General features: G+C 36.4%; 1 protein-coding gene across 1 annotated transcript in view; it reads right to left on the minus strand.

Moving 5' to 3' along the window:
* The window catches only part of LOC129241944 (collagen alpha-2(IX) chain-like), a 377459-nt gene that overhangs the window by 294879 nt on the left and 60377 nt on the right, over positions 1-22203 (minus strand). The window contains exon 5 of the mRNA XM_054878494.1: positions 5841-5978. Coding sequence (XP_054734469.1) covers positions 5841-5978 — 138 coding nt within the window. The remainder of the gene's footprint in view (positions 1-5840; positions 5979-22203) is intronic.

The following is a 22203-nucleotide window of genomic DNA, read 5'->3' on the forward strand; positions in this document are numbered from 1 at the left end:
GCGACGGTGCTTTTAGATATACTGAACTGCTTATACACGAATATTTTTCATACAAGTATTACTTGGATTCACAATAGTGGCGAATTAGTCCCGAATGAGTTTCTTTTGCCTTTTTACCAACCATAAACGGTCTAGAAAATACAAACAACTATGGACTAAAATCCTATTGTATAATTCTCCAACAAAGACCTACACACACGGATAAAATTATTCACAGAACAACCACTTTTTCATTCAATATGCTGTATCTAAAGAATAAATGAATATAATTAAGAATGTTGCTGTAAGAAAAATCCACATATTTATTATATATTTAAAACTAGCATAAACTTAACGAAACTTTACCTCATAAATAAAATATTAACAAAAATCAAACGATGCCTCATATTTTTAAGGGACAAAATTATTCACATGAAGTATGAATTTCAAATTTTAAATGATTTTTTTTCTTTTTCTAACAAAGCAATTTTTGAAGGTATGGCTAGCCCGTTATTACTATGATCATTCGCAATTCAACTTGCGTGGTCATTACAAGTCTTGCTTTCGCAGTATTCATACATCACAGGTAAAGAAGTCCATCCGAGATCAATTCGCAGGGCCTTGAAATGTTCACGATATACCTCGCGAATGGTGCGAAGAAAACCACTCATCAACAAGTTTAATAAAAATAAAACGCTGGTGTTTGCAAAACAAGATAAAAATAAGCCACTTGATTTCTGGAGCAACGTTTTTTTAACAACGAGAATAAATTCAACATTTTTCAATCGGATAGAAGGATTCGAATTTGGAGAAAACCCAATACGGAATTCGAAAAAATGAATACAGAGCGTACAGTGAACCATTAAGGCAATGAATTCATCAAGCAAAAAGGAATCCCTACTAAATACTAAAACTTGTTTGAATTTAAAATTAAGAAGTCTATTGTATGCCTTTTGTTAATTTTTTATTCATGAAGTAAAGTTTATTTTAAAAAATAGACGTAATTTTAATTTTAAATATATAGGTAAAATAAGTACAATATATTTCTAGATTTTTCTTACAATAATATTTTTCGTTATTTGTATTCCTTATATTCATTTCAGCTCAAGATACAGCTTATTGAATGAAAGATTGGTTGTTGTGTCCATAATTTTGTCTGTGTATATAAGTCCTATCTCGACGAACAAAACTTACACTATACAAGGCTGTCATCAGCCTATCCTAACGTATGGCGTAGAAGGTTGGACGATGACAATATCCGATGAGACGTCACTTGGAGTGTTTGAGAGAAAGATTCTGTGGAACATTTTTAGACTTTTGCACGTTGGCGACTGCGAGTATCGCAGGCGATAGAATAATGAACTCTATGAGCTTTACGACGCAAAGGGTAAGCAGGTAACTGGATGCCACATCGATTGAAAGGGATGGATATCGAGAGACGTTTGGTGACGTGTGAGATGCTTCTTGAACGGCAGAAAAGAAAAGTTTTCTGCATCGCATCATCTTTGGCGATAAAAAAGGCATCTATTATGATAACCCTAAGCATCGAAAATGATGGAGCCTGCCAGATAACCAGATCCATCGACAGCGAAAAAAATTTTTCATGCTTCAAAGGTTATGTTGTGCAACTGGTGGGATCAGAAGGATGCCATCTATTATGAAATCCTTAAACGATCTGAATGGAGCTCTCTAAGAAAAGCGGCCGGAATAAACGGTAGACATGACAAACTGCACTTGAACTTGAGGAAAAGTTCAGCTCAAAATAACCTCAACAAAACCTTGCCGTCCAACTTGGAGCTACACAAGTACTGGCTCACCACTGAATTGGTACAGAGTTACTATAAACTTTACCCTTAAATTACTTAACCGCTCCTATGATATTTTAACAATTTTAAATTTCTTGCCCTCATTTATCCTCAGCACCAATATTTTACGACTTAAGAAACCCAAATGCAAACTCTTGCACCTACTACAACTACAATGCATACAAACGAGAATTCAAAATTATCGCCGCTGGGTGGCCACTACGTCCTTGCACTATCTTCAAGAGAAGAGCAAGCTCATATATGTAATAGAATCAACAAAGGCAAACACAAGGCGGTATGTGTGAGTGGTTTAGCAACCTTACTGTAACGTAGCTTCTTTTTTGAATATGCCGGTTAAAGGCAAGAAATTTGCTATCTCCTAACAAAGCAAATATTTTTATGCCCTCAGCTACATGAAATCACACACATATACACACCAGTTACATACACTTTTGTGCGGACGTATGCAGTCACATTAGCATACACTGACATATATTAACATTTCATCGTATACGAGTACACTTGCAATTGAGAAAAGCGTAACTCACTGTGAAAATGTGCTATTGTTGCCACAAGTGCATCATGCAACTAGATATTACATGCTCTTATATTGCTTATTTTGCAATTCAGACATTTTGATAGTTATGTTCACGGGCATTGAAGATTGATGAAAAGAAGGTGCGCAATGCAAGGAATGAAAATCAGGCAGTTTGAAGTAGCTATGAGCGTAAAAATGCAATTTTATTCTTGCATACTTGCAACAATTGTTGTTGCACTTAATAGGATTTTAATGGTTTGTGTATGTAGCGAATTTAAGCATCATATTATGGCAGAATTGAAGTAGCTTAGAAGCATTTCCGTTGAATTTTCTTTAAAGGTAGAGAGTAGTAGTTAAGAGTTCACATTCGGTAGTCTATAATTGTGCAAGCAAGAAGAATCTTATCAGACGAAGAGATTCAGATATCCAATGACTTAGTTAAAACATTTGCCTGCCTTTGGGTACCATATCATAAGTTCATTTTGAATAATACAAGTTCTGCATCACCCTATTTATATATTTGAGTTGCCACACTAACACCGATAGTTTAGATAGTGGGTGTTATTTTATCAGAAATCAATGCTTTTGTTTTTTCATCAACATTGATAAAAATTTTGAATGCATTGTTCTCAAGCCAGAAATTCTAGTGAATATGAAATATATTAATTCGTATTTGTTTACATTTTTATTAAATGTGCAGTGAGGTCAATTGCAGCCCCTAGGAAATTTTTTCTACACCGGCAGGGTGGGTTTAATATTAATAATAATAATATATAATATATATAATTGGTACATACCCCCATTTTGCGTGTTTGGCCGAGCTCCTCCTCCGATTTGTGTTGTACGTCTTGATATTGTTCCACAAATGGAGGGACCTACAGTTTTAAGCCGACTTCGAACGGCAGATGGTTTCCTTATGAGGAGCTTTTACATGGCAGAAATACATTCGAAGGTTTGCCATTGACTGCTGAGGGGCCACCGCTATAAGAAAAATGTTTATCTTCATTTTGTTTTTTCACCGAGATTCGATCCTACGTTCTCTCTGAATTCCGAATGGTAGTCACGCACCAATGCATTCGACTAAGGCTGCCGACTTATTATGGGCAGTTTAAAGTGTGGAAGACCGCGAAGAAAGATGAGCAGAGGGTACTGATTCAGACTTACACATTATACTATAAATGCTTGGAGAAGGAAAGCGGTGAAACAAGTCGTATGGAACGCGATTGTGAAGGAAGCACTGACACACCCCTAACTTAATTGCTATGATGATGATAATGATTATTTGTTTGAATGAACAGACAAGCCAACATAAACAATTGAAATGAGATTGTGAGACCAAAATGCATCATTAAGCTTTGCTTGAGACTAAATTAATTGCAAGAGTCGATCATTTTATAAGAGCCTCTCAAGGGCTCTAGCTTACTATATTTTTTTCGGAAAAGCAGTGTATATATTTGAATTCCTTTAGTCTAGTTGATAGGTATCGAGTGGAATATTTTGCAACAAATCTGAAATTTACCGGGTATGTTTGACACAATTCATAGAAAAACAAGAAGTTGAGGTTAAAATGAAGATCAAAGATGGGTTCCTAAACTCCTGTATTCCAACAAGCGATATCTTGAAATTAATTACTAAACATGTACTCTTTTACTCGTATGTTGCAATTTTTTCTTATAATTTAAGAGTGGCGTTCAACTTCGACCATTTAAGAACCGTTTCTCGTTCCTATCAATTACCCGCTAATTATTTATTTGTACGAGGGTTTCCGCAGTTGAACTGCATATGAATGCACTTTAAAACTTTCATATATACTCGTACGTACTATGCAGTTGCTTTCCTTTTGCAGCTGTTATTGAGATCACGCGGGCAAATAAAAATACTTTATATAGCACGTACACCTTTAACACGCATTTATTTGTACATGTAAATTCATACAAACTTTACTATTTGTGATTGTACAAGGTGGCGCAAAATTAATCACCCTTTCGGAGTATTTATAAGTTTTGCAAATGATGCCGTACGTTAATAATATTGGGTTAGGGTATAAGTTCGTACCGTTTTTACCCAAGACTTTTATTTAAACGAAGAACAATAATTATATCAATAGTTAATCAATTCTACATTCGCCGTTGCTGCTTACAACCTCTTCCCACCTCTTGACCAATTTGTTGATGCCGTTCCGCCTAAAATCGCCTGGTCTGGTTCCTAAGAAGTTGTTGAGCCAGTTTTTAAGGACCTTTCACAGAGAGCGAAAAAGATGGTAATTGGTCGGTGCAAGATCCGGAGAATACGGCGAATGCTGAAGGACCTCCCATTCGTGTTATTGGAGTGCGGCTTTGACGTCTTGTGCAACGTGGGCCTGGCGTTGTCCATGAAGGAGTACGGTTTGATCGTGTCGATCAGGTCTGTTCAGTCGAACAGCCTCATTCACGTGGTGTAGTTGGGCAATGAGGAGCCTATTGTTGAGCGTAGAATTCTTTTCGAGCATCTCCCAGTGCACCATACCCTCTCAGTCCCACCAAACACATATCATGATCTTTTTTGGATGAGGATCTGGCTTGATTCTCAGCTGTTGCGTAGCTCCTGGAGCGACCCCACCATTTTTCATATCCCGTTAAGATCCGGTACAAAAAGCGCTGTTTAATGCCGCGTGTTGCTCGATGCTCATTGAGCTCGTGAGGCACCCAGGTGCCCAATTTTTCGATAAATCGTATTCGATGAAGGTGGCTGAGAATCGTTTTATGATCGCAGTTCATTTTTTCTGCCAATTAATGACTGGTTTGGCGACCGTTCAATGTGATTTGAGACGTTCTTCCTCCTGCCTCCTGCGTATTCCATTTTTGAGCCTCAAAACTAATAAAAAAACAAATAACTTAAAAATAGAATTAACATAGTTTTGTAGAACACAAAGAGTTTTATCAAATGTATACCCTTAGCCAAACAGCAAACAAAACGTTGTAAAATAAAAAAAATATATATAAAAATGCTACGAACTTATTCCCCAACGCAATATTTGAAAGTTTTGGCTGCAAATTTTAGAAAAAAAGTTATTTAAAACAAAAGTGGATAATTAGTTTTGCGTCACCTTTTATAAGCATGCACTCGTACACACTTTACTTTTTTTGACTGCATAAGTGTGCATAAGCATTATTGAACATTTGCGCTGAGGTAAGTTAAGCATAAATAAGCAAAATTAAGTGGAAATGCACACGGATGTATATGTATGTATATACTCATACATATTCATATTCAGCTATCGAACATAATCGTACATGTGTATGCACACACATTTCTGATTCTGAGCAATCTGCAAGCTGCATAAAGCGCGTTGTAAAATTGATTGAGTTGTTCTATTGGAGCTCGCCACGTGATTGCTCAACAGCGAGTGCGGCTGAATTGTATATATTTATGCTCCACTATGTATGCAAGTGTGACCACATTTGTGTGCTTACGAATAGGCGAGTATATAAGTACATATATGGTATGTATGTATGTATGTACAACAATCGAGTACTTACCGTGAGTCCAGGCGCACCAGTTTTTCCCTCCTTACCTGGCAGACCAGGTGGACCGCGTATTGTTTCACGTAATATATCGTTATCTTTGATTGCTTCTAGGATATCAGACGCATTGCACGTACATTTGCCAGTGTATTTCTGCAATAATGAAAAAGGAAATACAACATAAAATATTTATAGTGGGTAGTCGGAAGATAAATATCCTTAGAAAAATACTAAAATACAAAGACAATTATAAAATTTCGGAAATGATGCAATAAAACTAAAGATTATAAATGCTCAATCTTTAAATTAGAGGCTAATCAGCAGTGTTGCCAGAAAAAATTTGCTGTTGGAGCTAAATTTGTCAAAAAAAAGAGCTAAAAAGAGCCAAAAATTTTTTTTTGGAGCTAATAAAAGAGCTAAAATTTTTTCAGTGACTTTTATTATATTTCACATTTATATATTCACATATTTTATTTTTTTACAAAAATTAAAATTATTTTTAAACAATTCAGTAATAACAATATATGAAAAAGTTCATATATTCATTTATTTGCAAAAGCAGAAACAAAAAAAAAATAGTCTATTAAACATCACATTAAATAAATCTTGTACTTTAAAGAATTCATTAGGAACACATTTATGTATGGAAAACAATGAAAAAAATACATTTCTTACTTTTTTTTAAATAAAGTGTAACGATATAACATATCAATTTAAATATATCAAAATATATCAAATTCTTCATCACCACAAAAATCTTCTACAATATCATCATTATTGTTGCAGTCGTATATATCATTTCTCATCAACTTTAAGAGATCATCTTTTATGACAAAATCATGGGAACACTTATTAAGTCTCTTAAGCCCACATCTTATTGTTAACAAAGTGTTTAAGGGGGTAGTATGGTATTTTTTTTTCATTTTTTTTTTTTTTTGTTTTTTAAATTATTCTATAACATCTTCAGATTATTGTGTGAAAGTTTGAAGTGCATTAGAGTAAAATTGACAAAGACACAAAGGATTAAGTATCTACCTCTCCAACCGGAAAATCTTTAAACGCGTTTTTCTCACACTTGCCTTTTTTACGGTCGGTGTCCACTGTAGATTCATATCTACTGCACCGATTCTTTTCAAATTTGTTTTTTTTTGTTTCTTTACTTTATTCACGAGGTAATGACGTCGAGTTTTTTTTTTTTTAAATTTTGTCATATTTTAAAACAACAAAGTTTTCAAGTTTTTTTTATGAAAAATCGGTGTTTTGACTTCAAAGCGCTTTAAAAAATTAAAAAAAAAAAAAAAAAAAAAATCGACGTTGTTACCTGCGAAACTTTATTAGCTGATGAAATCAATTTGGTTTTTTGATTTTAGTTAATGCAGTAATTAGTTCTGAGGGACACCGCAATAAAACTTTTTTATGAGACGTCCGCGAAGATTCGCTGCCACCAACTAATTTCTTCATAAAAATCAATGAAAATTTCACACAATATTCTTTAAATATGACTTTATAATGAAGTAATTTTAAAATTTTGAATAAATCAACTGTGTCGACAAAAAAAATTTCGAAAAATATGCTTGTTTTACACCGAATTAACCATACTACCCCCTTAACATAACCAAATTAATTTTATTGCGTTGTTTATTTTTAATGCAATTCATCATCGAAAAAGTTCTTTCAACTTCAGCGTTGCTAAGTGGTAGCACAAGAAGAGAAAATACAAAATTTGCCAGTTCATTAAACGGATTATCATTTACAGAATTTTTATATTCCTTAACCTCGATCCAAAAATCTAAAGTATTGTTCACATTTTTCCAATCATATAAATGTATGTTACGCCACTGCATTTCCAAGCATGTAATTTCATCTATATTGAAATTATTTTTTTCGTTTTCAAAGTAATCAAAAATTTGAGGCTTTATTGTTTTTCGAGTATTTTCAGTGGAAAAAAAATCAATTTTTTTTAACCTCAACTGTTTAATTAATTTCATTATAAATTTTCGACAAATATTACGAATTTCGTTTTCTGTGCTCTCATTTATGGTGTTTTCTTCTTTTTTTTGTCGAATAAATTGTTCAAAATTATAATGAAAGTAAGGAATAGGAGTAAAAAAATTGTCTAATTCAGACGTTAAAGGGTTGAAATCTTCAGAAGGTGACACCACTATACTGATGCACAAGCTTGAAATTAAATATACAACTTCGGAAAACAATTTCATAGGGTCAGCTATGTTACTTTCAAAAAGTTTGTTCACTTTTTGCACTTCACTTAAAATTGGTTTTAAAAACTGGAAATATGCCAAATTTTCATCAGTGTACATTTTTGAAAGAAGTTGGGCTTTGTGACATGATTCATTCAAAGCGGCTATGCCAAAATGAGTTTTAAATTCCAACCACTGATCTACAATTCTTTTGACTGCTGGTTCGATTGACAGCCACCGTGTTTACACGCTCGAGTAATTTTTAATGGACACATACCATCGTTAATGGTAGAGTATAGAGACTCGTATTGTGCTTGTCGCAGCGAAGATTTTGAAAACCAGTTGTAGGTTTCGGAAATTATAAATTCGATTTCATTTGGCATACATTTCGAAGCCGCACAAATAGCTAGTTGTATTGAGTGACAAATGCAAGGAACGAGTTTGATATTGGCATTGAATTCCTTCAGTCGAGTAATGACTCCGTTATTAACCCCAACCATAACGCTAGCATTATCTGTTCCTACACCCACCATGTTTTCAAAACTTAAATTAAATTCCTTTAATGTATTGGAAATGGCTAACACAATGCCATCCGCCGTGCACTTTTCCAACTCCGCGAGTTTTAAAAAAGTATTAACGAAAACTTTCGATGAGTTACTGTAGTATCTGACTACAATGCCCACATATTTTTTTTTAGTTATGTCTGCTGCTTCGTCGATAATTAGACTAAATTTATTATCTTTGAGATCAGCCATTAGTAAACTTTTAAAATAGGGACTTAGCACATTTTAGCGCTACACTTTGATTTTCGTAGCTTCAAATTGGGTGCAGCTTTGCTATCCGAAAATATCCCGCTTTGCAAAATGGTTAGGTGGTCAACCACTCTAATTGAAGTGTGTACTCCGATGAATAACGCATTGGCCAATTCCGCTCTGTGTACCTCCATTTCTTGCTTTTTTATAAATGAAACTGTCGGCTGAGAGCCCGACATAAATGGCGAAGCTGCATTTATGTGCTTGCTTGTGGCAGCTTGACGAATAAGGCCGTGTAATTTGGATTTCAAGCTGCTGTGGCAGTACTTACATTGCAAACCTTTTCCAGTCTCGATCAACCACTTCCTGAATCTTTTGTCTTGAAGCCATGTAGATCGCGGTTTTTGCTCGTACTTCCTATAAGCATTAAAGAGGTTATTTTTATATTAAACAAAATAACAAAAATTTTACCTTATTTGCTTTGCCAAACATTCATGGTCAGAACCCTCATTGGCGGCAGTCGGCACTCTTTTGCTTATAAATCTGCATAAGTAAAAAGTGATCTTAAAGTATTATTAATTAGAAAAATAAAAAAAAGGCTTACCTCTCCATTTCGCGTTTTTAAGTGAAAATGCGCCAATAGTATTAGGTATGATACTTTTGAAACTAATCGATTATAGAACATAGAAATCGTTCATGGCTACTGGAGTTACCACACGGCAACAAAAAAAAACACGTCGAATTAATTTAAGTACAAAGAGTAGTAAATTATTTTGTTTAAATATTTAAAATATTTGTAGCTAAAAAGAACTATTTCATTTTAAAAAGAGCTAAAAAAAGAGCTAGGAGCTAAATCCAAATTTTTGGAGCAATTTAAAAAAAAAAGAGCTAAATCTAGCTCCAAAATCACCAAAATGGCAACACTGCTAATCAGAAGCATTTCTCCATTTCTTATATACGTGCGCTTGTGCTCAAAACTTAAAAATTTCTTCACATAACGGTTGTACTTGTATGTAACAAAATACAAAGGAATGGAGATAGATATTGACATGCATGTATATATCAAAATCCTCAAAAGGTGTCGATTTAGTGATATCTGATGTTGTTGTAGCAGCATAAACAGCATAAATCCCTATACCCGGAATGATGCTGGAGTGGCAAGTCTTTCGAAGGATATAAATCCGAGTCACTCCGGTAACGTAGAACTGACTGTCGTAGGAATGAGTGAGTGATATCTCTCCATTCGTTGGTTCGTCCATGCGCACGATAACACGAATAAAAATGCTTATATTTCATTAAAGGTTGGTACATACATAACTCTGTTTATCCAAGGTAGCTTGCTATCATAACCACGTCCAGCTTTCCCGTAACGGTAATTTTCAACAAACAAAAAAAGGTGATACAAATTAATCACCCTATCGGAAGATGTTATAATGTTTGCAAATTGCATCGTACGCCAATCATATTTGACAGTTGAAACAAACATTAATCAGACGACGGACCACGAATAGCGAATTTGAGTGAAAGACTTAAACAGGTGAACTGTGCAAAAAGTGCTGCAGTTAATGCCTGCTGACGGTCAGACGCGTGTAAATTACTATCAAGCTATCCTCAATCTCAACAACTAAGAGGACGATTTTGTGTCGAAATATATACATGAAATATTTCAATGAACAATGACTTCCTACTGCCAGAAGTTGGAATTGGTTAACCGGGGCTTGGTACACAAGCGGTCCGAACATGTCCGTACAATCGCACATACACAGCACGGGGCACCAGTGAACACACTCTTCCTCAAACAAAGGAAATTGGTTTCCTAAATTTCGAGGTCGACCGCACATCAGTTTCCGCGCATCACAGCAGACGAGGTTCTTCAAGGTGCAAAGAGGCTCGTAGATCAGAAGTCTCCTGGCCCAGATGGGATGCCTAATCAGCTACTTAAATAGGTATTTGTACGAACAGCATCGACTTTCCCGAGTCGTCTGGGCTTAAACCAATCTGAAAACAATTTTGGATGCAGAAAAGAAAAGTCCGCCATTGACTGTGAATACTCATACAAAAATTGCACAACACGCGATAAGTGATACCCGATGGCTCGAAGGTTCCAAAGAGTACTTCTCAAGATAACTCTGGAGGCGACTAAATGCCTTTACTGGCTTCGTTGTGATTTGGATTTAAAGTGTTTTCATTCAAATGTTTTTTTTTTTTTTGTTTTTTTTTTTCTTCCTATTAATTTTGTTTTAGAACATTTACGTCATTTAAACAAACCGATATTATATTGTATATTTATAGTTGATGTAGGAAGATATTGAACCCCTAAGCCAAATATTACCCAAATCATTCGGGAGAGAGCAACAAGTATAATTTCGAAAGCGCTTCTTGCGCTTGAATCAAACTCATAAGTACTTTCTTCAATAACCTCCAACCCCAGTAGGCGTATTGTACTTACATATTTGTAAATACCTTTGCATTATTTCAATAAACATTACCAGGAGGCTAACGTTATCAAAAAGCCAAAGTTAAACAATAACATAGGTACATATGTTTGCTTATGCTTACTGTGCATAAATGTTATTTCAGCTTTAAATAGCACATATTAACCATTGGGGAATCAATGCACTTAGTCTGGTGGATTTGTTTAGTAGTACATAAAATGGCTGAATAGTTCACTAACGCAGCGAGTAACCTTGTGGCAGCTAATCAAACATCTGATTTTGGCAAATAATTAGTGTAAATATTAAAAGCTTGTGATTCAATTTGCGTGTTTTCTTTCCTGTATTACATTCTGTCAAATAAATATCGGGAATTGTTCATTTAAAAAGCGCGCTTACAAATATGTCTAAATTTTTTTTGCTGGGATGTTGGTACAACTGTCCTCTACATTGTCGCAGAGTTTGATCCTGATCTGTCAATTAGCTTGTTTTTGGCATTTAATTATATCAGTTAACCCGGCACATCATAACAGGTGATGAGACGTGAGTATATAAGTTTGACATGCAAACCAGTCTACAGGTGGCTGCATGGCACTACCGACATGATCCGAAACCCAGAAAACCACGTCAAAATCGGTCAAAAGTAAAAGTCATGCTACTCGTGTTTTTTTTTATTGGCATGGTGTTATGCACTCGGGATTCATTCCCAATGGTACTATAGTAAATAAAGAGTACTATTTGGAAGTTATGCGACATTTTTGAGAGAATGTGCGTAGGAAACGGCCGAATGGAAAGAAAACTCATGGATCTTGTACTATGGTAACGCACTGTCTCACAAGGCTCATATTGTGAACACTTTTTTGACCAAAAACTCGAAAAATATCATCGAACAACCACCGTATGCATCGGATTTAACCCCCTGTGACTTTTTAATTTTGCGGACGCTGCTTTGAGTCGGTAGAGAATTCGCTGAAGAAGCTGAAGAAGATACCTTCAAACGCGTTTGAAAGGAGGAGCTTTGATGACTGGACTAATCATTGGCGTATGCATATTGCTTCGAATGGAGCCTATTTTAAAGGCGATATAAATTTTGATAATTAAATAATTACTTTGCGTTTTATTGAACAATTCCCGGTACTTTTTTGACAGAATGTATATATTTCAGGAGTTTTTTAATTATTAGTGTTTTTAGTTCGCAGCTCAATTATTACAGTTTAAATGCAAAATAATTTTCCTGCAACGAAAAGAAAAGAGTATGCAAACTGCAGTCATGCACAGTGTTGCATTTTGCCTGTAGCCTAATCGAATTTAATTAAAGGTAGTTGTGTAGCAAAAAAGCAATTATGCATGTAGGTCGGAAGTTTGAATCAAATATATTTTGTTGCTGTTTAAGGTGAAACTAATTTTTTACATTTTTGTCAGGGTAAGTTTTCCGATTCGAGAACTGAAATTGCATCGGGTGTTTTTTAGCTTTAGCTGCAAGAGAATTATCGATATCGATGACTAGGTTTAGACAGCTGAAAATGGCAAACTGTTCCCGATTGTAATGCAAATCATTTGAAAAATATTTCCGTTTTGCGTTATCATTTTAAGGTGTAAAGCTCTTAAAAGGCATCCATTATCAGTAAATGTGTTCATATATACTTTATGCATGCGACATGCGAGAGTCGCCTTTTATATTTTGCACCCAATAATGAAAACATAGTGAAATAACTATGAAACTGGCTTTACCGTTTTTTCAAAATTATCTCCTTGGTAGTTAATACACTTCTGTATTCGCTTAAGCCAATATTCAAAGCACTCTTGCCATTCAGAAGAGTATTAATATTTGCTAAAGCGCCGATTATGAGGCGCATAGTGCCAAAGCTAATGATTTCCACATATTTCTATCTCTTGAATTGTGCCCAAATTAAGTCCAGTTGAGATCGCTGCCAGTTATTTCGTCATGCAGGCAGCGTCGCCAGGATCGTCTTGGTCTTCCCCTGAGTCTATATCCTTGTGGACTCCATTCTAAGGCCATCAGAAGAGTATACCTTAAAGCTAAACTGTTCAATGGCTTCTTAAAGCATTGAAAAACCCTGAGAGTGCATTTTACTTTTGTTGTTCGAGAAATGAAAAAAATCATTAAGTGGGATGTCACATTAATTCGCTCTTTTGAGTGCTCTTGTGTGCGTCGATACATGAGAGCTCGCATTGTCTTGGTGAATGATGATTCGTTTCTGTGGGCGGTTTTTCTTAATTATCCAAAAAACTTCTCGGAAACAAATGCTTGTTTACTACTCAGAATTGACTGTTTTAAGTTTCTTTAGTGGTACAGTAGCGACATGCCCAGATTTTCCGAAAAAACAAGCGACCATTTGCTTCATGACGCTTATTCCGCGAACAACTTTTGTTGGATATCCTCTTTGGGGCTACCCTAGATTGCTATTTTGTTTCCATAGACATGTTTTGTACTGAATATCTTCAACATTCCTTTACACCAAACGACGCGAGCCTTTTATTGGGGGATTGTCAAATTATCTGGGTACCATCTGAGAACTAATCTGCTTGACGACCAAATATTCATGTAATATGGTAGTCCGAATAATGCTTAAGTTTGCCTCTATCTGGTGATATGTCACATAACCATCCGGTGTTATCAATTGACACAGATGGTTTCTGGTACAACAACCGTTTCTGGACGGCCTTCACGAAATTCATTCCGCAAGAATCCACGGCAATATTTGTACTCATCGTGTCAGCGTCTCACAGTGGCTAAATGTGGTGCTTTTACGCCAAAAGAAGAAATAAACTGACCAATGCACTCCTTATTCGTTTTACTATATAACTGATCCGTATCTCGATACTTACCGTAAATATGAGACTTCATACGATTCAAAAGTTCTTTTCTTTTAGCGGTCACTTCTCGGCAGGCAATAGAAAACCGTTTAGTAGATTTCAGCATTAAAGACGCTTTTCATTGAAACTGTTTGCTATTCGGAGGTGGTATATAACTGCGGGTTCTTCAATTTGTAGAACAAAATACAGACACATGCCAGAATTTGAAAGGGAAACTCCGCCAAATCCGCTTCGATCGTGTATGTGTTAATTGTCTATGCAAGCATGCAATTGTTTGCATTACGCCCACTCTGCCAACATGAATTTCCAATTGCATATGCACACTTGCAAATGTTTTTATCATTTCCACATAATTTATAGCCGACTGAAATTGTTTAAGCGATGCCACATTTCTACGCTGTACGCAACCGAGTTGCCTTTTAAGAGCATTCCAGCAAATTCTACTTCACCCGTACTCTCTTTCAGTCTATCAACAAACATCATAACAATAGCAAGTTTGTCAGCCCATGTGCCAATTCGCTGCAGTCATATTGTATGCAAACGCTTCAATTTCCATAATTGTTTCAAAATTATGGAATGTGCGTGTGCCTCACAATAACCGGAATTTCAATTCCACGCAATACATGCGTAGATTCACATGCACAGTATGTATGTACGAACATATGTATCGACAGAGTCATTCCATAAATTGGGAATACGCAATTCACTTAAAATATGAAAATTTATGGCAAAGCCAAAGTGTCCTTTTAGGGAAAACCTGAACTAGTCAAACAAATTCTTGGTAAAGAAATAGTTTGTATGATTGCGCCAATTGTGGACCACTTAAATTGGTACAACATCGTGATATTTCAGTTTTTTTCGAATTTTACCATCCCGGTATTTTCCGGATATCTCTATTGTAGTTCAAACATCTTGAGATTAGTCTTGAAATTGAGATACATATTATTTTGTAACAACTTAGCTATGTACATAAAGCGATATTGAAACATTTGAATACCACTTTTTTAGAACGATGTATATTTTGCCTCAAAATAGGCCTCAGGTTCAGCGATAATCTCTTCATTCGAGCGAAATTTCTTACCGGCGACAATTGTTTTAGGTCTGCGTCGCCAGTAGTCGCTGACAGCCAAACCTGGCGGATACGGTGGATGTGGGAGCAATTCGAAGTTCAATTGCCTTTGTTTTGATTGACTTGTGATACGGTGCGTTGCCTTGGTGAAGCAATTTTTTTCTTTGCCATATGCGGACATTTCTATACAATTTCAGTCTTAAAATGCTCCAATAACGCTATATATGTAGTATTCACTGTTAATTTATTCCCTTTCCCAAGAGAGTCAATGAATATTACGCCTCGCGCATCCCAAAATACAGACACCTTAACCAATTCTTGCCAATTGTTGTGCTTTTGGGCGCTTTGATACGGTGCGTTGCCTTGGTGAAGCAATTTTTTTCTTTGCCATATGCGGACATTTCTATACAATTTCAGTCTTAAAATGCTCCAATAACGCTATATATGTAGTATTCACTGTTAATTTATTCCCTTTCCCAAGAGAGTCAATGAATATTACGCCTCGCGCATCCCAAAATACAGACACCTTAACCAATTCTTGCCAATTGTTGTGCTTTTGGGCGCTTTGAACTAGGTTCACCATTTACTGTCCACTCAGATGACGATCGCGTGACGACGTGAAGTGAGGGATCCATGTTTCAGCCATTGTTCACTGCGTTCTGCATCATCAGTGTCTCTACAACCATGTTTGAAGTCAGCAAACCATCGTTTTATTGTTGTTTCTGATGAAGAGGTCTTCCAATTATACCTTTCCAGCCCTTGTTTCACTTGTGCGATATTTTTTCCATCAGTGTAAAATTAAAACACGCAATTCTTTTCGATGCTAACTGAGTGCTAACAGAAAAAGAGCTGAATACAATAAAACTAGTGGCATTTATATGTTAGGCCCGGGACTTTTCAGTTCATGCGCTAATTTTAATCTCGTAAAATTAAAGCAGAATAATTGGAAAGTAGTAGGCTGTAATATATTCATTAATGTTAAGATAAAAAATCAAGCACGCCAGTGCAACTTCTTAGAACATATGTAAATATATTCGTACTGCTCTTTGATAAAAAAAGGTAGAAGCGTTCAAAACATATTCATATTTGCTATGCAACTAAAGTGAAACACGCTTTCTTTTTCTATAAAAAGCGATTTTTCTGTCTTCACTGTAAATGTTTTATCTTGGTATTTTCAAAGCATAAAACGACCGGTAATAACATCCCTAGACATCCTTGATATCCTTACTAGGCGAAGACATTTGAGTTGTCTCCAGGGACCACAATTCACCTGCTCCTCGAATACGATGCAATTTTGAAAAGAGGAAGAAAATATTGGTATAATAAATGTTATACTTTCGGAGGAGAGTCATATATATGCTCAGCCCAGCCCTGTAATATTTTACATTTCACAAGGTTTTACATGTCAATCAAACTAAACGACCTTGACACGAAAACACTTATTTCTGCTGTACTCAAAGTCAAAGTAAAGAAAACAAAATATTTGGCGATACATGCCAATATCTTGGATGGGGGACGCCAAAGTGATGTTTTCACCAGGCTGCAGATCGCAAGAATCGCATTTGCTAATCTCCGACCAGTGAAGCTGTCAAAACAAATCAGCACGCATACCAAACTTCGAATCTCTAATTTCAACATTAAGTGTTAAGTATTTGTATATTGCAGCCTGAGGTATATCCTGCGCATTTGTTGCCGAGACAATTGGATATCGAATCCCGACTTACACCGGCGATGCCAACAAATCCACTCGCGTAAGAAATCAGAGAGAGAACAAGTGGAGGTGGCTTATTCATACGTTACGCAAGGGACGCATGGACAGACAAACATTAGACTGAAATCCTTAGGGTTAGCTGAACCGAGACAGACCTAGAGGTAAATGGCGCCGTTGAATGGAAAACGAAAGTAAACCTTCGAGTAAAAACCTGACGTAGCAGCAAGTAGAATTAAAAACAGGGAACAGAACGGAGTGGAAAAATTTTGCTTTGGCCCTATGCTGCGAAACGTAGCTCGAGTCGATGTTTTCACAAGTGATCATGACCTGTATGATAACATACCTGGACAAAGTGAAATGCAAAATAAGAAAGACTGGCGTCATAAAAATGTTTTTGATTGCACCATCTTTTTAGTGCGTTGGAAGTTGCATCCCTAGCTGACTTCCAGTGAAAGCTTGGTGATATTCGGTTCAAGGGAAGCGAATTTATTGCGTTTAAAGTGTCAGTATGTTTGTGTCATTGGTACAAAAATGAGTTTCGAACAAAGAGCTAATATCAAATTTTGTTTTAAAATCCGAAACATTTGAATTGATTAGAAAAGTTTATGGCGATAACTGTCTATCTCGTGCCAGAGTTCATGAGTGGTGTACACGTTTCAAAGATGATTGCGATGGCATGAATGACAATGAACATACGGTAAAGTCAGTAATCACCGATACTCTATCGAAATTGTTCGCAAATTTATCAAAAATGAACCGAAACATCGTTGACATCCTGGAATCAGAGTTGAATACATCGATTTATAGCCTTTTAACTGATTATTTGGGTTTACGAAAGGCCTGTGCACGTTTTATTACGCACAAGTTAATTGAGAACCAAAAGTTGCTCAGAATTCAGCATTCGAAAGACCTCATTAAAGAGACGATAATTTCCTACCCAACATTCTAACTGGTGATGAAACGTGGTGCTCCCAATATGAGCCTGAAACTAGGTGTCAAAGTGCCGAATGGAAGGCCCCAGACGAGCCACCACCCAAAAACTCGCGGTTGGGAAAGTCAAAAATCAAGTCGATACTCAATTGGTGTTCGATTCCAAGGGAATTATCTTCAAGGAATTCGTGCGGACAGCTCAAACTGTCAATGCAATTTTCTATCTTGCCGTTTTGAAGCGTTTGTTGCATCCAATTCGTCGAATTCGCCCTAAATACTGCGAAGGAGGAAGCTGGCGCTTATTGCATGAGAATGCATCATCTCATCGATCCACTCTTGTGACTGATTTTTTGACGAAAAAACGCATTTTAACTATCAATCACTCACCGTATTCGCCTGGTATGGCTCCTGTGACTTTTACCTATTCGGAAAATTGCATTTGGCCATGAAAGGAAAACGTTTTGAGTCCGTAGAGGCCAACCAAAGGCTCGTACCGACATCCTGAAGGACATTTCGGTCAATGACCTGAAACACGCTTTCAGATAGCGCAAAACACTGCATCAAGGCCATAGCGGACTATATTGAATAAATGAACTCGAATTATCTGAACAAAGCTCTTTTTGTTTCTATTTTAGGTCAGTCTTGTGTATTTTGGACTTCACCTTGTATAGTTTCTGACCCAGTAAGTTTTTGTTTTGGTAAGGACCAAAAATGATGTGTAGTTTTCAACTACAACGAAATTTTGAATTTGAATTTCTAATACAATCTTGGGTGCTGCAGACTGCAGTTTAATTTTCGTTTTTTTTTTTCAAATTCGTTGAATTTAACTCTGCTCCGAGACATCTATTATCTGCCGAATTACTAACTCCAAACTTTCGAAAAAGCATTCAGTGGGAGACAATTTTCACTTTCAAAATTCAATAGTTTATATGGAAAACATAATTAAATAAATTCAGAAGTAGCGAATCAGTCCGGTACTACAACTTTTTCTTGCGGGGGTGTTCCAATTCATGCATTGGACTATCTATTGAGTGGCAGCAGCCAAAAATAGCGCAAAAAATATTTGATACCAATGAATAGTGAAAAGGCTTACAGTTGTTTTTCGCTATGCGTATGTTGATACATTCATTAGCATATGCACGCATATGCGCTCACATTCATGAACCATTTGTATTTACGTAGGTATATGTTTTTATCACATTTTGTTTGCGTATGCTTGCACATTTCATTTGTCATTATAGGTGTGCCGAGACGCAGTACACCCATCTACATCTTCATTGATTTTAGTAACCATTTATTCGTTCTGTGGGAAGTTACAGACACATATGTATGCATATATGAATGTATGCATTTTAAACCTTATGCCTTTCCAGTAATAAATTAAAATTTTCATTTGGTTAGGTTTTCAGAATTCATTCCTATACAGGAACAAAATTGAGAAACCTCAAAATATGTGAAATATGCGAGAAATTTATTAATATTTGAAAACTCGGTAAAAAATAATGCACTTCGTTCATAAAACGAAATTAGGGATGATGTTGGCATATGCATTCATCTATACAAAGATTTTCAGAATGTAGAGATATGATGGATGTACTCGTATGTGAGCAGACGATAATTTCAGTAGAAATGTATGTATATACCTTAATGAAATTGGGTATATGAGGTACACTTCGTTTAGGAAAGGAATTTAGCGAACAAGGTAATAAGCAAGGCCAATAGACTACAGAAGGTGGCACTTTCCCAAAACCGCTACTTTATTTTTCGGGATTTTGATAATTCTGACATCAGGCAACTGAATAATACAAAACAAACAAGCAAAGGAAATGAAATTATTTGTTTGTAAATATTCAATGAATGACTAGGCAATATTGAGATTTGTGAAATTTAAACTAAACAAACTAATGAAAACGAAGTGCCGCGTGAAAGCATGAAGCATGCCGCGTGGCATGAACGTGTGTGTGTGTGTATAATTTCTTGTGTTTGGTATTTTCTATAGAAATTTGAAAAGTCAAGCCAATAAGCACCAAGAAATTTAGTAACTTCTAAGCCACTCAAGCTAAGAAACCTACTGCATTTAAAGCTCTGAGATGTAGAAGCGTAATTGAGGTGTTTGGTCGTAGTACCATTCTTGATCAGGCCCGACGAGAGGGGAGGGGAGGGGGGGGCGTACTTTTTCCCCCGGGCCCGGAGTTTTCAGAGGGGCCCGGACTCGAGAGTAATTCGAATTATATGAATTAGACATAATTTGAAGGGGCCTGCATCTCAAGCTTCCCCCGGGGCCCGAATACTCTCTCCACGGCCCTGTTCTTGATAGTCGGAGGCTAAACGGTAATCCATCAGACTACATTACCGATACCCTAGACTTCAGACTAGAATTTAAGGTATTTTTTCCCACGTGAAAGGAATGGAAAATAAATTTATTGGTCAAGGAAGATACCACCGCACTTTAAACCGATGTACCCAAGATGAATTGCAATGTTAGTCCGGGTGTATATTCGAAAGGTCTCGAAACTTCCAAATTCTTTTGCCTGGCGAATTGGAATAGCAGCAAGCTTGTAAGATAATTATCCACAACAACTATCAGAAATACATATTTTTACGAACAGTCAAGCATTCACCTTAGCCATAAAGTCACCAACAACCAGTTCTAGAATTGTCAGACTATGCAAAGAAGAATTAAATGCCTTAGCATGCATTACATACATCACTCTCATTTGGGTAACTGGCCATAGAAGCATAGAACGAAATGAGAAACCTGATTAGCTGGTAATACAGGGGGCTTTCTCTAGAGTATCCGAAGTGTTAGAGGTGGACTGCCCCCGAAGCGTCTACAAAAGGGAGAACTTTTTGCAATTCCAGAAGAAGCCTATTAACAGTTGCACCAACACCAACGAAGAAAAGTGTCCATAGTAAAAAGAGTTAAGAACTGACGAGCTGTTACGAAAGCCAAGAATAGACATCTTTAAAACTACGTTAATAATAACCGGCCATTGGCCTATCGCAGACCATGCTATATAACGAGAGACCAAGACGAATCGAGGGAGACAGTGTTCCACTATCTGTGCAAGTGCCCAAGGTTGGGTTTTTACGACATACAATATAATGGTGGGGAAAAACCCAATGAACAACTTGGTAAAAATTGCAGAAAAGAAAATTGATAACATAGGCAGATTTATAGTCAAATCAAGATTGACTAAATAATGGCAGGGGTTCTACCAGTGACATACTAAAATGGCACCTTTTGTGCTAATTGTGCCTTTTCTAGCTTAGAAAAAAGTCCGATAGTTAGTAGACACTTTGCAATTCTTCAGCGTTCTAGGCCGGACCATCGCTTCTTATATAAATTGCATACGTAATCGTTGATCCACTTAATGATTCCTCCAGAACTGAATTCGATTATTGGCTCTGGTGCCTGTGGGGTCAATGCTAGTCCACAGTTGGCAATTCAATTCCCTTGAATACTACAGTGTTCTGGAACGCAAATAAGTACCAGCTTATTCTCTCTTGCAACATAAATAAGCTTCCTATTACGTTTTTGAACAATCTTTGAGGAACGACATGAGTCAAATCGGGAGCATAAGGCCTTGACAAGACTTGTCTTGCATTGGTTTCGTTAACCTATTAAATTTCTGACAGGATAGGTGATTAGCCTGCCGCTACCAGTCCTAAGGACAACGTCTTCTTGCAAAGAGAAAGAAGAAAGCCGTCGTTTCCACGACAGTCGGTTCTACGTTACCGAAACGACCAGGATTTATATCCGGCCAAGGACTGTCACTCCAGCAGCATTCCCCGTATGTAGGTAGGGGGAATGTTTATGCTGCTACAACAACAACAACAACAACGTCTTCTTATAGCTTGGAGCACCATCTTTGTTTCACATTTTTCTGGCAGAAGGATCGCTCAGATGATAGAGGACTTCATTAGATTTTGGAGTGTCTGCTGTTACCGCGATTGCCTGCTCCCTCTTGCTGGCGTCGCTGATGCAATGTATAACTTTATTGTTTGCTTGTTTTAGCAGCCACAATGCAAATAATGTACTGGCTATTGTCCGGGAGTTAGTATAGAAAGGATAAGTTTTTGGGTGGAGAACGAACATTTTTTTCCGTTTTTTTTCTTTTTTTTTAGAAAGACGGAAAGTAAATAAATTTGTAGAGAAAGTATTAAGTACCTTAAAAATTTTAAAATTAGAAATAAATAGTTGCTATTTTTTAAATTGCATCATTTCAGCTTCGGAGTGCGTTCGCTGTATATTTGTTCTTTTGTTTTTTGCATTACAAACACTTTTTTGCTTTTTATATTGAAAAATGAAAAAAAAAAAATAAATAAAATATCTGTCTACTCTGTTTTTCTAACTTTGCAAAATATTATGAAATATAGAACACTTTACAAAAAATCGTATATGTACCAAATAAATTGTAGGTGACTCCATTTCTGTTTTGTACTGT

The sequence above is a fragment of the Anastrepha obliqua genome, chromosome 3 (genome assembly GCF_027943255.1).
Source record: "Anastrepha obliqua isolate idAnaObli1 chromosome 3, idAnaObli1_1.0, whole genome shotgun sequence".
NCBI classification, from domain to species: Eukaryota; Metazoa; Arthropoda; class Insecta; order Diptera; family Tephritidae; genus Anastrepha; species Anastrepha obliqua.